Source organism: Mus caroli, chromosome X (assembly GCF_900094665.2).
Source record: "Mus caroli chromosome X, CAROLI_EIJ_v1.1, whole genome shotgun sequence".
Taxonomy (NCBI): domain Eukaryota; kingdom Metazoa; phylum Chordata; class Mammalia; order Rodentia; family Muridae; genus Mus; species Mus caroli.
The window spans coordinates 123,123,653-123,140,845 of NC_034589.1; the positions used below are offsets into that span (position 1 = coordinate 123,123,653).

At 39.0% G+C, this 17,193-nt stretch overlaps 1 protein-coding gene across 2 annotated transcripts in view; it reads left to right on the plus strand.

Moving 5' to 3' along the window:
* Positions 1 to 15,823, plus strand: part of Cenpi (centromere protein I) — a 54,884-nt gene extending 39,061 nt beyond the window's left edge. The window contains exons 18-23 of one of the 2 annotated variants that reach the window (XM_021153340.1): positions 993 to 1,128; positions 2,675 to 2,799; positions 4,736 to 4,784; positions 4,914 to 5,132; positions 14,410 to 14,451; positions 15,068 to 15,823. In XM_021153340.1, the coding sequence (XP_021008999.1) occupies positions 993 to 1,128; positions 2,675 to 2,799; positions 4,736 to 4,784; positions 4,914 to 5,132; positions 14,410 to 14,451; positions 15,068 to 15,187 (691 nt within the window). In that variant the 3' untranslated portion in view covers positions 15,188 to 15,823. The remainder of the gene's footprint in view (positions 1 to 992; positions 1,129 to 2,674; positions 2,800 to 4,735; positions 4,785 to 4,913; positions 5,133 to 14,409; positions 14,452 to 15,067) is intronic. The other variant, XM_021153341.1, reaches the window with a different exon arrangement.
* The last annotated feature ends 1,370 nt before the right edge of the window (positions 15,824 to 17,193 follow it).

The following is a 17,193-nucleotide window of genomic DNA, read 5'->3' on the forward strand; positions in this document are numbered from 1 at the left end:
TACAGGTGAGTGCAGGTGCCCTTGGAGGCCAAAGGTGTTGTATCCCCTAGAGCTAAAGTTTACTGTGATCGGGAGACACCCACTGGAATGGAACTTAGAATCCCTGGAAGGGCAGTGCATTCTCTCAACTGCTGATCTCTCTGGCCTCAAACTGCTCTTCACGGTTCATTTTGTGCTCCTTGGACTATTCCTAGGAATCATTCCTAGGAAACCTAGATACCATATCAGCTGTTAAAATGGTGCCAATATGATATCCAGAGTTAACAGTTTCTAAAATGTTGTAGTGCTAATTAGTCCGACAGTATGTTAAACGTTACAGATAAACGTGATGCCCTGGTGAGTGGGAGGTCAGAGGACAATGCTGTGGAATTGACTCTCCTTCCACTGTCCATGGGTTCTGGGGATAGAATTCATGTTGTCAGGCTTACATGACAAATGCTTTACCTTCCTAGCCCTCTCTCCAGTCCCACAATTATCATTTGCATTTGATTTCCCTTTTTTTTTTTTTTTTTTGAGGCAGGGTGCATGTATTTCTGGTGGCCCTCAAACTTAGCATTTGAACTCTTGACCTTCCTTAAGTGCCTTCCAAGTGCTAAAATTGAATTGCTCTTAATGGATCCTTAGAAGACAAGAGTGCTGGGACTTGGTGGTACATGCCTTTAATTCCAGCTTTTAGGAGGCAGATGCAAGAATCTGTTGAGTTCTACATTGTAGTAGTGAGTTCCAAGACAGCCAGAGCTATTTAGTGAGGCCATATCTCAAAAAAGAAGAAGAGGAGAAGGAGAAAAAAGAGGAAGATGACAACCACCACCACCAAGAGTAATATTGTGGTTAAATCACTGTGCTTTTATTTTTTAAAAAAATAAATTGTCCATTGAAGAACTTAGAGTTTTTGAATTCCCTATCCGTCTATTGCTTTGTCGCCTACCTTTAACTTGAAAGCTGAGCACTTTTACTGGTGTATATCTAAGTCTTACGGTTTCTTATCGCAGGGAGACAACTCTGGGTGGATCCATGAGTTCTGTGTCTCAATTGATTGAGTACACAGGTTGGCTGTCCGTGGTTGCAATGCGCTTGGAGAGCAGCAGTACATTGTTGTTGCACTTTATTTTGGACTTCTATGAGAAGGTAGTACACAAATCATATGTTTATGACAGTTAGTCACTTTATAAGCCTAGGATTTAGATTTCATGTATAATCATTAAGGTGTGTTACAATCTTTCCAAGTAGTTAAAATAACCATATTTTGAGATTAATGGTTTCTTTCTACCTAAGTTACTAACTTTAATATAGCAAGTGTTGTTTTATCTGAACAACTGACTTTGATAAAACAGGTATAGAAGAAAGTCTGATTGGTGTTAGTTCAGATGCCTTATATTAACCTTATAAGCAAGCTGGTCCTGGGTAGAAGTCTGTGTCTAGCATCATGTTCTTGTTCATCTATGTTCATTCCTGTCCCCTGGCATACTAAAAGGAAATGTTATGTTGCTTCTTCAGATTTGTACTCCTGACTCTGAAATGCTTGATTTTTTTCCCAGTAACTAGTAGTTTTATAATTTTAGTCCTTTTGTTGTTTTATAGGATTTGACATGGATAAAACTCTCACCACCACAAAGTCCCCATTATATAGTCTTCCTTTTCCCAGTTTTCTACGTGCTTTTTTTTTTTTTAATAGCATCCAAGACCACAATATCACCAAGCACAGGGAGCTGGGCCCTCCTGCATTGATCAAGAACATGCTCCACAGGGTTGCCAGTTTGGTGGGGCTCTTTTTTTCTCATTTGAGGTTCACTATTCGCAAATGACTCTAGCCTATATCATGTTGCTGTCAAACTAGCCAGTACACAGGGTCATCCGATCCTCTCACCCGGTGTGCCAGGATTAAAGGCTTGCACCACCATTCCTAGTTTATATGGTACTGCGGATTGAAACCAGGGCCTTGTTTGTGCTAGACAAACATTCTGCCTCCTGACACATATTTCCAACCTTTACTACATATCTGCTTAGAATGTGTTCCTTTGTTTCTCAGGTTGCCGGGTAACTGATTATGGCAAATAAATATTGGCGAAACTTGGGGAGAAAGAAATGCTTCCTTATTCTAACATAGTTTTCCAGTGCTAAGATGAATTTTAAGATGTGTTTTTATTTGTATGGGTGTTTTGCCTGCACTAACATTTGTACATTATATGAATACTTGCTGCCACAGAGGCAAGAGGGCATCAGATCCCCTGGAACTGGAATTGGAGATGATTGTGAGCCACCATGTGAGTGCTGGGTCCTCTGGAAGACCAGACAGTGCTCTTAACCACTGAGCCATCTCCCCAGCCCCGTAGTAAAAATGATATTTTTTGAGGCAGGACCTCACTGTAAAGCCTTGGCTGACCTTAAACTCATAAAGAATTACCTGCCTCTGCTTCCTAAGTGCTGGGATTAAAGGCGGGCACCACTTGGGCCCACCTAAATTAATAATGGTCTTTAGAAATAATATTAGTAAAGGTTGCTGTTTGGTGAGTTGTATTTTAAACACACCAATAGCAACCCTTTTTATTTAGGAATTAGATAGGTTCATATGTAATTATATACTATTGTTTATCTTATATTGATGTTTCTTTGTATAAACTTTATTAATTAATGGCCAGTAGCTATATATTAATATTAACATTCTTTCCAAAAGGTGTGTGACATATATATAAATTATGACCTTCCGATAGTGGTATTGTTTCCTCCTGTGATCTTCCATTCTGCACTCCTAAGCCTGGATGCCACCATCTTGAACCAACTCTGTTACATTATGTACAGGTACAAGCCCCCATCTCCCTTTAAATGATTCTCTCTTCATCATTTAATTATAATAAAATTCCTATCAATTTTTGCCAGGGTCTTTGGAAATAAGAAACATGGCTTTGGGGGTATATGACTTTGTAATATAAGGCTATGGTAGCTATGTTATTGCTTTTATTATTTAAATTTTTATTGAAGTGTAGTCATTGTGCGTAGTGCTGGTTTTTCTAAAGACTGTTCCTTGCAGAGACTCATGCTCCTTGGTTGGATGGGCTCCTGCATGCCTTTCCTCTTTTACCCCTTCTTGCTAGTCTACTTCCATTCTCCAGTATTGCTTCTGTTTTCTTATCATTTGTATATATAAAGGATATTTTCTGCCTATGTAAAAATATTGGATTCACAAGTGAGAGAAACCATAGTATTTCTCTTTCAGACTGCCATATTTAACTTTATACGTGATTTCAACCTATGTTATGGAGGTATGTTAACACACTAGAACTGTAACTGTGACGGTTTTCCGTTTCCCCTGGAGGGCGTATGGGATTAAAAGTCTTGCTTCGGGATTGGCTTGTTTTGTAATGGCGCTGTTGCACTCAGCTTAGTTAATTACAATTTTCACGTTAAAGAAAAATTAATCATTTGTTGATAATTGTTGAAGTATATGTAGTTTTCTGGTAAAAAGAACATTTTCTGGGAAGCAAGATGACCTACTTATTGCCAGCTATGTGACCGTCTGAGCTTTATTCTTGCCTTATGATCTTCGTAGAGCTTTGTAGAGCTCTGTCAATGTATGTAGAAATGAATTAGATAGCAGTTCTCAGATAAGAAGTAAGATTATGTTTCCGGATTTTATTGTCTGCTCTGCTATTCCTTTAAACTAACTTTTTGACATTTTTTTGTTTTGTGTGCATGTGTGTTTGTGTGTGTGTATAACAATACGTGTAGCTGTCAAAGGGCAAGTTTCAAGAGTCTGTTTTCTTCTTCCATCCTGTCATCCTGTGAGGTCATCAGGCTGGCTGTTAAGAGTCTTGGCCTGCTCAGTCATCCCACTGGCCTGCTGTACCTTATTTTACAGAAGGAAAATGTGTTCCATATCAGTAGTTGGCTTCTTTCTTTAATAATGAAATGTCTTCAACTGTTTGTTTTCTTTCTATTGAGTTATGTTTACAGTAAGAGCACATCTGAAATGTCTGACTCAGTTTTTAAAACTTTTATCATTATTGTATCTGTATATATGTGGATGTGCATGTACCACAGTCTGTATGTGGAGAGCTGAGAGCAGCTTTGTCCAGTCAGTTCTTTTCCTTATACTTGTATGTGGGTTCTCCATATCAAACTCAGGTCGTCAACACTCACGGCAAGCACTTTACTCACCAAGCCCTCTCGTCATTCTCCAGTTCAATTTTGAGCCTCTTTGTATTTACTTTTTTTTTTTTTTTGCAGTACTTGAGGTGGCACTCATGCATGCCGCACAAATGGTCTAATGCTGAATTCCACTTGGAAACCCTAACTTTAAAAGTTCTTTATAGAAAATGTACCACAAAAGTGTAAAACCTTTAACTAGACAACTAGATAATTGTGGTTGTTCACAGTTACATTTGTTTACAATATACTTGTGTGTGTGTGTACACATGCATGTGTATTCACATGGGGGTCAGTGGTCACTGTCAGCTGTCTTCCACTATTGCTTTGCACTTCATTATCTCTAACTGAACCAGGGGCTCCCTGACTCCCTGTACCAGCTAGGTGGTGAGCTCCAGAGATCTACAGTGCTCGGGTTAGGGAGATGTGCAACCAAATCTGATTTTTATGAGGGTGTTAGAGAGCTAAACTCAGGCACTTGTCCTTCTGTGATGGGTATTCTACCAATGGAACCAAAGAATTTACTGTATATTCAGAAGTATTACATCCAAGAGCATTTTTAAAGTGTTGTTATGTTTGCTTTTATTATTAGGTATCGCAATAATTGGACAGCTGCGAAGAAAAACCGCTATTTACAGAAGGTATGAAGGATAAACCTGTGTTAAATGACCATTTTTGTGAATAATCAAGTATAGATATGTGGGACTTGTTAAAAATAAAGTGGACAAGAATAATAGATGTTAATGACTATGCTATCTCTTTCTCATTAGGCAAAATCAGAGTTCAGTCTCAGCAGCAAGATCTGTAAAGAATATAATTACTATTTGACAGCTATGGTTTGTTGTCTATGGACGTCCAGACCATTTAAAGCAGGAGTGTACACTGACCCCCAAACCATAGAAAATACTGGAGGAACACAGTATAAAAGCGCCTTAAATATTGTCTACCATCCTTCTCTACTGAGCTATGCAGCTTCCTTCTTGCTACAGGTAAGTGTATTTAAGGGGTCTTTAGATCTCACATGGTACCACTGACTGTGAAAATAGGAAATGTCATATCTGAGCTGCAACATATGTTCAGATTTTTCAGTGCTAACAAAATTTTGAATTTTGGTAGTGATGCTAGGCTTCAAGGACCTTAGCTATTTATTCTGTAAGAGAGCTTGACCTTGTTACCGAGACTGACTTGTTAACACACTGCGGTGAAGTGAGGGAAGGGCCAACATGAGAGTTCCATGAGTCATTCAGTTCTGCTTCAGGTGTGTGCTGCCAGGGAAGGATACACAATACAAAGCTCCTGCGGATCCGTCCTAAGGTTGAAAGTGAAAGCTAGGCAACACTTTTCTATTCTTCCTTGAAGCCTGTTGATTCAATGTAGTGAAGCTAAGTGGATGTGGCAGGGGTGTGTGTCTTCTTAGATAATTGACACGATTACCGTTTTCAACCTTATTAGTGACTTGGGGATTATTCATAAGGTATATATATTAAATGGGTCCATGATACAATGTGATTACAAATATGCTAGAAGAATTTAGACTCACAAGTTTCTTAACCAGATAGAACAGTGAGAACCCTAACGATGAAAACAGCACATAGTTAGGGCAATGGCCATTGACTAGATGTCTCAAATATCCATGTGATGAGGAAGATCCATCTGGGTCTGTTCTCAGAGTTCAGTGTGTAGTTGGGGAGACTGTCAATAAACAACTTAGCATAAATGAGGATCTTCATGGCTGAGGCAGGAAAGGAGTTTCAAGCTGGTTGGACTCAAAACCAAAACCCCAAACAAAAGCAAATGCCAAAACAGGCTTGGTAGTGCACATGGGAGGCAGAGGTTAGGGGTAAGAAGAGTTTAAGTTCAAAACTAGCCTGGGACACACAGTGAGATATCTCAGAAATGAAGAAAAAAAGGACGGGAGGAAGGAAAGAAGGAAGAAAAATTAAATGCAAAGAAGTGCAAAAAGACAATGTGAAGATTCCATTTTTCCACATATCTCCCAATGTTGATTATCTGTGTTTTTATTTTTATTAAGGGTATCAGATAATACTGAATTGTGATATTGATTTGCATTGCCATTATAACTAGATTTTTCCATTTTTCATATTCATTGGCCACTTCTATATTTTCTTTGTAAAAACTATTCAGACCTTTTGTTCCTTTATTTGTGTGAGGGAGGGAGGGAAGGAGAGAGTGGGGGAGGGAGAGGGGAATGGGGGGACAGAGAGAGAGAGATCAATCTTATGTAACTCTGGCTGACTTGCTTTGTTTAATATGATGATCTAATTCCATCCATTTTCTTACAAATGATACCATCTCATTTTTTATGGATGAGTAAAACGCTAGTGTATATATAGGTATCTGTAACTGCTTCCTTCCCTAGAAAAGTCCCTGAGCCACTCACTGTATTAGGCATGGTGTAAGGTAGAAGCTTCTAGTCTTTGGTATACCCCAGCCAGTGTGGACTCTGCTTAATGAACATGCTGGGAGGAAGATGAACATTCCAGTATTCTTAGGTGGTTGGTTATGGCTAGAATGTCGCTTTTTTGCTCTGCATGATGTCTTGGAGAAAGAGAGCCTTGAACCCTTAGCCATAGTCTCCAGGAAGGAGGAGGTCATGGGTTCAGTGTCCCAGACATTTATTGGTCTAATTGAAGTTTAATAGATTCTTTAGTTAACTTCTTTGTTAGTTTTTACCTTCTTTTTTTGTTTGTTTGTTTGGTTGGTTGGTTGGTTTTTTTGAGGCAGACACATCAGAATAAATGTTGAGATATCTTAAAACAAACAAACCAAAATATTGGATATCACTACATGGGTCAAATTCTGTGCCTCTTTGCTTAATAACTTTGATCTGAGACAAGCTTTTTAAAAAAGTTTTGGTCTTCAATTACCTTGTTGAGATTTTGTTTTGTGTTTAGGACAGAGTTGGTTTCCTTAAATAGCATGGTCTAGTCTTAAACTCTTTTTTTTTTTAAGAAAAGATTTATTTATTTAATGTATCTGAGTACACTGTAGCTGTACTGATGGTTGTGAGCCATTCGCTCCAGTCAATCCCGCTCGCTCTAGCCTAAAGATTTATTTACATATGTAAGTACACTGTAACTGTCTTCAGACACACCAGAAAAGGGCATCAGATTTTATTTACAGATGGCTGTGAGCCACCATGTGGTTGTGGAATTTGAACTCAGGACCTTCAGAAGAACAGTCAGTGCTCTTAACCGGTTGCTGAGCCATCTCTCCAACCCTATTCTTAAACTCTTAACCCTCCTCCATCAGTCTAGTGAGTTCTGGAATTACGGGGAAGTACTGTCATACCCAGCTCCCCTTATCTGCTAAATGGGAATGGTAATACCTACTTAATTGTATCGTAAACAGTATATTTCATGATGTATGTGAATCTCAGTATGCTTGGCATAGAGCGATTGCTTGGATAGTGGTAGTTATTATGTATTGATTAGTTTGCATCATAATTCAAGAATAGTTTGAGAATTTTTCATTGGTAGTCATTGATCAGTACTTGAAAGCAGTAAATAGTTCAAAGCCAAGGATAACTCCTTCCTCAACAGGGCTTACAATGTCTGGGGGCCAATTTTGGTTTTCATCAATTGGAGAGTAGGCATGCTGACATCTAGTGGCTAGGACCAGAGATGCTGTTAAACATCTTGGTATACAGGATATTCTCTCAAGACAATTTCCTGGTCCCTATTTAAAAAATTTTTAATATAATATCTATCTCCAACATGGCTTTTGTTTGCCATTAGTGTATGAAAAGCTGTTTTATTCTTCTTTGGTGTTTGCCATTGTATGAGTTTAATTCCTTATTATTAATGATTTGCTTATAATTTTATTAAGATATACTTGTATATGCAACACTTCACATATATACAAGTATTCTGTTGGATAAAGACACGACAAGTGGAATTGGTGTCAATGGTACATTTTCTAAAAGATTTGTGAAGATTGTTAATTTGCTTTGAAGAAGAAGTTATATTGTCTTCTATTTCCACTAGCAGTGAATGGGTGCTCAGCTCTCCATCCTCTCAATGCAATTGCAGCTGCTGTAAGTCTTAATTAGAAAAGTATATACTGAATCCTTGAGAGACAGAGCATGAACGAGAGACACTACGTCCATTCAATCTACAGAGTAGTGAACATTATGAACTTGAACATAAGTAAACAAATTTAAAGGGTTAGAAATTCCTATTACTTTAAGTCAGAAAATGATTTTCCAAATGCCTAGTGAAGGTTTATTCTGGAAGGTAAAAAGTTTAGCAGCTTAGAGAGTACATTTGGCAAAACATGAAACCACCATTTTTGTTGGTTCTTGATACTGTTTCTATATAGTTCAGCCAACATGGGTTTAAAAGTAATATAGTAAGCTGGGCACTTAGAGGCTGAGATAAGAAGACTGTGGATTCAAGGGCAGCCTGGACTACATTGTAAGGTTAAGAACAATCTGGGCTATAAAGTAAGATCCTGTCTCACAAACAAAAGTTAAAGGGAATCACATTCATTACCCATCCCCCCCCCCCTCTTTTTAAAGAAAGGGTCTCACTTTGTAGCCCAGGCTGGCATGGAACTTGAGGCAATCCTCTTACCTCAGCCTCTCAAGTGCTGGGGTTATAGATATGAACCACCATATATGACATTTATCTGTCTTTTTGAAGAGTGTCTTGAGCCCTAGTCACCAGCTGACAACTATCTAAATACTGTATGGTTCAGGTGTTGCTTATAACCTCTGATACAGGGGTGCATGATTTCATTCTAAAATTTTACCTTACTGATGTGTTCAGTTGTAAAAATTGCAAATCGATAAGATTCTCAGTATTAATAAGCTTAGCCGTTGGAAGTATTTTTTTTATTTTAAAAGCTTACATTTATTCCTGTGTGTGTGGGTGGGGTGGAGTGGAGCTCACCTGTGCCCTGACGCTCATGTGGCGACACTCGTGTGGGGGTCAGGGAAGGAACTGTAGTAGTCCGTTCTCTCCTTTGATCCTGTGGGTTCTAGGAATTGAACGGAGGCCTTCAGGCTTAGCAGGAAGCACTTTTACTCACTAAGGCATCTTGCTGGCCTTCTTGGGTCTATTTTAAATGTGTATAGAACCTACATAAAAGAATTCTATTTTTGTTGTTTTGGAGACAGGAGTTTTTAAAAGTTTGAAAAGACATAGGTGGCCATCTGTCTTACAGGTCTGTTCAAGAATGCAGTAGGAAACAGAGGGGAGCTTTTCCGGCAGAGTCGTAGTCCAGTAAATCAGCATCTACTAGTGATGTCTGCGTTCTTTGTAGAGAGTAGTTTTTATAAGAGGAGGCCTGAGTGAAGAGTAGGAATGGGGACCAGGGCGTTGCTGGAGTCTACACGAGATCCTGAGGATGATTTTTTTGTACAGGTGGTTCCAATGGAGACTAATAGAAATGGACTGCTTTGACATGTGCTTAGTGCAGGCAGGACTGCTGATGATAGTGATTGAAAAGGAGGAATGACCAAAGGACTTGTGTTTGGGTTGGCGGGATTCTGTATATTAGTAAGGGGAATTCTAATGGGCGAACTGGAGGTGTCACCTTGTTTATGAAGGAGGGCAAGTTGAAACTGTGTTTTGACCTATTTAAGTCTTGGGTGATGATAGATACTCAGGACCAAAGACAGTTTGAAATAGTGACTTGGAGCACAAGAGGAAAGGTTGGAAGTTAGAGAAATGAATGAAGTATGTAGTTAGTCAGCTTGCTCTGTATCTCATCATTTCCTAAACCGCACTTGGTCAATCCTGTGTGTATCAGAAGTCAGCATATGGCTTGTGACCCAGGTGCCAACACAAAGTTTTTGTTCTTTGCTGTTTGAGAGTGCAGAGGCCGGCTGCCTTCAGCTACTGCTGAATTGCAGTAGCTTGGCAAAAATTTTCTAGAGATACTGTTTAATCCTCCAGAAACAAAATGGAGAAGATGAGAAGCAGAAAAAAAAAATTACACATTCCAAATTTGCCTGAAGCAGGAGCCAAAATTCTGCTTGATTCTTGATATTGGTAGGCTCTAGGAAAGCTCTGCAGGTGACAAGGTCCATAGATACTGAGCTCTCATCAAGTGATGTAGTATCTGCATATAACCAACCCATGCACCCCCTCTGATGTACAGATGCTTCTCCACCTGGAGTGAGATGTTTCTTCTGCTGGGTTCATGATAAAGTTCAAATAAATATCTTTTATAATATTTTTATTGGATATTTTATTTACTTACATTTCAAATGTTGTTACCTTTCCTGGTTTCTCCTCCAAAAACCCCCTATCCCATCCCTTACTCCCCCTCCCCCTGCTCACCAACTCACCCACTCCCACTTCCCCGCCCTGGCATTCCCCTACACTGGGGCATCGAGCCTTCACAGGACCAAGGGCCTCTCCTCCCATTGATGACTGAGTAGGCCATCCTCTGCTACATATGCGGCTGGGGCCACGGGTCCCTCCATGTGTACTCTATGATTGGTGGTTTAGTTCCTGGGAGCTCTGGGGGTACTGGTTGGTTTATATTCTTGTTCCTCCTATGGATTGCAAATGAATATCTTAAACTGAACCATCAATAAGTTGGAAACTGTCTTTAAGTCACCTCTGAAATGTTTATGTAATACAGTGTTTATTGTAATTACTTAACTAACCATTCCATAATTACTTATTATGTATCCAGTAGAGAGTAAATTCCATGTAAAGAGTTGTTATAAGAGATTGTTTAGGGAACAGTGGTAAGAAAAACAGCCTGTGCGCGTTCAGAACCGACAGTACCATTGTGCCTTGTAACAGTATACAGTTGCTAGGTGAACAGTGCTGAGCCCAAGAGTGCTATGGGGATACAGCAGGGCGTGCCAGTACATCATTCCACGTATGTGGACTCAGCATACTGCCGAGTAGCAGATTCAAGTTTTGACTGGAGATTATATAGTATTTACCCCAATAGTTTTGATTCTAGGTTAATTATCCATAGATGTGGACTATGTAGCTATGAAGGGTCACCAATCATCACCTTTACACATGGGAGGCTGTCATCAGTAGCCGTTAGATCTTTTAAGAAGTGCTTCATTACTAGCACTTTGGCATGTGTGTGTGTGTGTGTGTGTGCGCACACACACACACGCGCACACAAAATGCTTTTGTCAATTTGTAAATACTAACATAAAAATGTTAAAGATATGCCTAAACCTGAAACCACTCATTCAGGATTACAAAGTAAAAATGCTAAGTATGAAAAAGCATCGTTGAGGTGAAGATGTAGTCTGGCAGAGAGCACCTACCTAGCATGTACAGGGCCCTGGATTTGATTTCCAGTACTTCAAAAACAAAAGGATGACTGTATAGCAAACTCATTGCATTGTAACAGTTTAATATGCAGGATTGTCTAGTAGCAATATTCAAAAGTATCACGTCTACGAATACAGTAATGTTTAAAGCCTAGTAAAGACTTAGTCTCACAGAATCGACTGTAATACTGCTTACCTCGTTAAGATTTCTTTATTCCTTTTTAGTGCTCATTTTTTACTTTTTTTTAAACTTAGCTTTCAAACTGTTGGGCTTTATCATTGCATCTTCCTACCTCTTTTGATGACCTTTCTCCTGCGCTTTTCCAACGCCCCTGCTCCTTTACGCCTCTCCCATCCTCTCCAGTAGCTCCCACCTGCTTCGTCTCCCACGAGTTCCACCATTCTTTTTCCTTCCCTCTCTCCTTTCTTAACACCCCATGTCCTCATACTCTCCTTTCTAGTTTTAAACTCCCCTACACACATACATGCATGTGCAGAAATTAAATGTGGGATTTTGGGGGTTAGGGAGATGGCCTCGTCAGTAAACTGATTGCAGGGCAACAGAATAACTTCAGTTTGATCCTAAGCACCCACATTTTAAAAAACAAACAAACAAAGCCAGTCCTGTACTTGTAAACCAGTGCTGGAGAGGCAGGTGGATCACTGGGGCGCCAGCCAGCCTTCTCTAATGAACAAGCATCAGGTCACTAAAGAGATGCCCTTTCAAAAACAAGGTGCTTGAGGAGCCATACCAGGTTCCCTCTGATCCTTACATATGTGCACATGAACATATGCACACAGATATACAGGGAATCTAGGATCCACATGGGAGAGAAGAGATACAGTATTTGTCTTTCTGAGTCGGGATTATTCTGCGTAAGGAACTACTGATTTAGATTCCCACCCATCTTCATGATTTCCGTTTTCTTTATGGCTAAATGAATGCAGTTGTGTGAATGTACCACAGTTTTTTTATGCATTAGTCTATGGATGGATATAAAGGGTGTCTCTGTTTTCTCACTTTTATGAATAGTGCAGAAACAGACACATATATGTTCAAGTATTTCATACTGATGTCCACAGTAGCTACAGCCATTTACTTTCCAACAAGCAGTTAATAAGGGAGCCTCTTTAGCATTTGTGTTGTCTCCTTTTTGTTTGTTTGTTTGTGATTTCTTTTTATTTTATGTATATGGATGGTTTGCCTGCCTGCATGTATGTATGTATTTGTGTGTGTGTGTGTGTGTGACCGATATGTTTGGTGCCCCAGGGGTTATAAAAGGTCCGATTCCCTGTAGCTAGAGTTACAAAGGATTGTAAGCTACCAGATGGGTGTGAACTGAATCCTGTGCAAGAGCAGCAGCGAGTGCTCTTAAGTGTTGCGCCATCTCTAGCCCTGTGTTTTCCTAAAGGCCGTTCTGACTTGGGTGAAATGGAATGTCAAGGCAGTGTTAATCTTTATTTTCCTGATGGCTAAGGATGTCAAACAGTTTGTAAAACATTTATTAGCCATTTGTATTTCTTCTTTTGGGAATTTCTTGTTTAGTTTGTTACATTATTGATTGGATAGTTCATTTTTGTGGTGTTTAATTTTAGTCCTTTAGATATTCGCTGGCTGTCTGCAATTTAGCTGACAGAGATTGTGTCTGATTCTGTGGATTATCTGCTGGTAGTCTTCATTGATGTGCAAATGCCTTTTAAGTTTATGTACGCACACTTGTTAATTCTGGGCATTGTTTGCTGTGCTATCAGAATCCTTTCCAGAAAGGCTTTGCCTATGCTTATATTCTAAATGTTTTCTCTCTAGCAGCTGTAGAATTTCAGGTCTTATATTGAGGTCCTAGGTTCATTTTGGATTAATTTTTGAAGAAAGTGAAAAATGGGGATCTAATTTCATTCTTTTGCATGTATAAATGCAGTTTTCAAGGCAGCTGTGATAAACACCAAAAATTCAAGTAATCCTTTCCAACATATTGAAATAAGACTAGAAACCAACAGTAAGAGAACCTACGCAGATACCCAGAGACTAAAGAATATACTTTTGAATATATGGATTTTAGGAATTTAAAAATTCCTAGAACCAAATGAAATCATAGCATAACCTACCGGAACCTGTGGGATACAGCTGAGCATTTCTAGAGGGAAAGCATATAGCTATAGGTACTGACTTAAATAAACCATACTAAGGTCTGGAGAGATGAGCCAATGGTTAAGAGCTCTTACTGATTTTGCAGAGGACCCAGCTTCTGTTCCCAGCAGCAGTGTGGTGGGTTACCCCCATCTGTAACTGTAGTTCCAGGGGAACCTTTGTAAGCCCCAGACATATGTAGTTCGCATAAACACTTTCAGGCAAAACACTCATGTGTATTGTAAAAAATCCTCAACAGCAGTTAAAGACAGTGATCTCAAACTAATGATGTACAAGTTTCTAGAAGCATAGTAAATGGCAAGAAATAATAAAAATGAGGACAAAAATAAATAGAAACTAGAAGAGCAATAGAAAAAAATCAATGCAACAAAATGTTGATTCTCTGAATTGATAAACAAAACTGACAAAGGCCCAGCCAAACTAATTACAAATCAATAAACTTAGAGGTGAGCCTTGCTTTATTACAGTGGACTCCAGAGAATCCCGGGAGCATGGAGGTGACTGAACAATATGGAAAAGTGAAAATGGTATTTTTGTCTTTAAGGTGAATTCAAATACCACATTTCATAGGGAAAAGTGTTCTTTAACACGCATCAGTACTTTAATGATTAAGTACAGAATAAGCACAGAATAGCATAGATTAGCTAAATTTAGGAGCTCAGCTATCCACTCTGCTTTTCTTGCTCATCATTGTGCTTCAGGAGTCCCAGCAGATGGTAGGCCTAGAACTTAGGGAGATGAATCAGAGTGGGAAGAGCCATGATTATTATCTGATGACTTTGCTAACCTACTGTGTTCATCTCTATGATTCCTCATTTCCTTTTTTTTTTTTTTTTTAAAGGAGAGCCCAGAAGAAATGACGGAACACCTGAGCTCTATTCAGGTAAATAAACTTACTCCCCTCACAGAGGGACTTTATGTAGTTTAGAGATTTGTATGCCTTTTCTTTTTTTCTTGGTCTTACTCCTACTGCCTCCAAAAAGTGAAAATGAAATGGTTGCCTTCATAATGCAGTCAAATAACTTTTATCGAGATTTCTCGGCATAGACCTATGTTGTGTCTAGGATATAACTCTTCCTAGCTTGACTCTTGCTATTCTGATCATTCATTGTCTCATGGAATAGTAGTTGTATGTGTCTAAAACGAACCTGATATAACTGCACTGTGGACAGTGTTTTCATTATCCTAGAAAATCCTCCTGTGTACACAGCATAGAGAGAGAGTGACATAATATCTTTTGTGTCCTTTTAGAGACTGAATTTCTAGAGTATGAGAATAGTGAAGCATTTCCATTTCGTAATACTTTGTTCTCATGAATGTTTTACCAATATAATGAAAGCAATATTTAGCGCTTTGATTTAGTGATTTAGTTCTAATCATGAACTAAGCTGGTTTCAATATGCATCTAGTATGTCTTAAACTTTTCTGAGGAAAGAAAAGGAAGTAGGGAACAAGTATCCATGTTCAATCAGTAATTGTCCCTTTTTTTGTACCTGCAGGGGAAGAAATGGAACTGGTATTTGGACTATTTATATTCAGAGGGTTTTCAGGGCTTAAAACTTTTCATAAAAAGCAGTGTCCATAGTTCTGTACCCGAACCAGAGGAAAACACAGAGTGAAAATTGGCATAAACAAACGCCATGCTGGACTACATTTCTCACTGCTAGAGAGGCTAAGTAGCTCAGCATGAGTTTCCATTTCGCAAGCCGACTGCCATTTTTAAGGAGCACTAAGCCTTCTGTCCATAGCTCAGGAGAGCCTTGGGGTTGACTAACTTAATTTTAGTATTCAGATTTTAAGGTTACCAATGAAAAACAACCCTTTCTCATCCAGTTCTGCCTTCACTGAGATAGACATGAAGAGACACATCTGCTTTCTCGTAGGCAATTTGCTTTGCATTTTCGTCTGCTGTGTTAGTGGAAAAGAACAAGTAATATAAATGAAGTTACTCCTCAGACATACTTATGCAGAATCCTCTGCAGTCTCTGAAATCCTGGGGATATTTTGCTTTTCTAAGATACTAATAATAGAATGCAGCACATGTGACTCTTGACAGTCCCAGGAAGCTGATGCTTCCCTGGGCCTGTAGTGGCAGTAAGTTTATGAGGGAAGGGAGGGAAAAAGATAAAGAAGTTCTATTTTATTGGTTTGATTTCTTGAAAGCACTATATTTGAATGTTTATGTGTATGTATGTATCTATGTATATATTCAGATTTTAAATTGCTGGGCCTAAATAAACATCTTCAGCTTCAGGGGTATTTCCGAATTATTTTTTTTTAAATTTATACCAGGAAAAATCCATTTTCGCTAAAAATTTGTTGTAAAATGTTGTTTCATCACTACTGAACAACTTCTATTTACTACATCTACATTGGTAATAACACCTGATTTCTCAGTGGAGACTGTGAAAGCCAGAAGGGACTGAACAGATGTTCTATAAGCTTCCAGAGACTACAGATGCCAGCATAGACTACTATACCCAACAAAACTATGATCCCAATCTTCAGCGAGAGAAAACCATTTCACAAGAAAGCACATTTCAGCAACTCCTGTTCATCCATCCATCTCTACAGATGGCACTAGAAGCAATTCTTCACCCTGAAGAGAAGCATACAATTGAGGACACAAGGAATAAATACCCCTAGAGCACTTAGTCGAAATGGGTGGGGTGCAATTCCCTTAAAACAAAGGAAGTTAATAAGCACTACTCATTAATAATTTAATATTAATGGCCTCAGTTCTCCAATAACATGACTTAGAGACTGGATTAAAAAAACAGGATTCGTCTTTTTGCTGAATTCAAGAAACATACCTTACCACCAAGGCCAAACATCACCTTATCATAAAAGAATGGGGAAAAAAAAGGTATTTCAAGCAAATGAATCCAAGCAGCAAGCAGGTATAGCTGTTTTAATGTCTGACAAAACAGACTTCAAGTCAAAGTAATTAGAAGAGGTACAGAAGGATACTAGCTACCCATTAAAGGAAAAATCCATCAAGAGGGTTTTCCAATTACAGTTAATGTACTGTATTAGTTAGGGTTCTCTAGAGAAACAGACCCGATAAGACAAATCTATTTGGAGTTTATTAGAGTGGTTTACAGGTCATGGATCCAGGAGTTCAATCCACAAGGCTGGATGTCTCAACAGGTCTTTAGTATACACCAGAATCCTGAAGAAGTAGACTCTAATACTGGTGAAGTAATGAACTTGTCAGTGAGAGTGAGGGCAAGAAGACAAAAAGAAAAACGTTTTCTTCCTTGTCTTCTAGTGATATTGGCTTCCATGAGAAGGTGTGATACATAGTTGAGGTGAGTCTTCCTAGCCCAGATGATCTGACTAGCTAAAAAGCACGCCTAGGTGTGTTTAGCTCCTGGGCTTTTAGTTAATTCCAGTAGTCAAGATGACAATAAGGAGTAGCCACCACATACATCAAGTTCAGGTCCCAGCACCCACACAGAGAGTCATGGTCACCTGCAACTCCACTTACAGGAGATCCAATGTCCTCTTCTGTCCTCCTTGGTCACTGAGTATACATGAGGTACACATACATACACACAGGCAAACATTCACCCATATAAAAGTAAATATATATTTTAAAGAGGACAGAAAAGGAAAGAAGAAA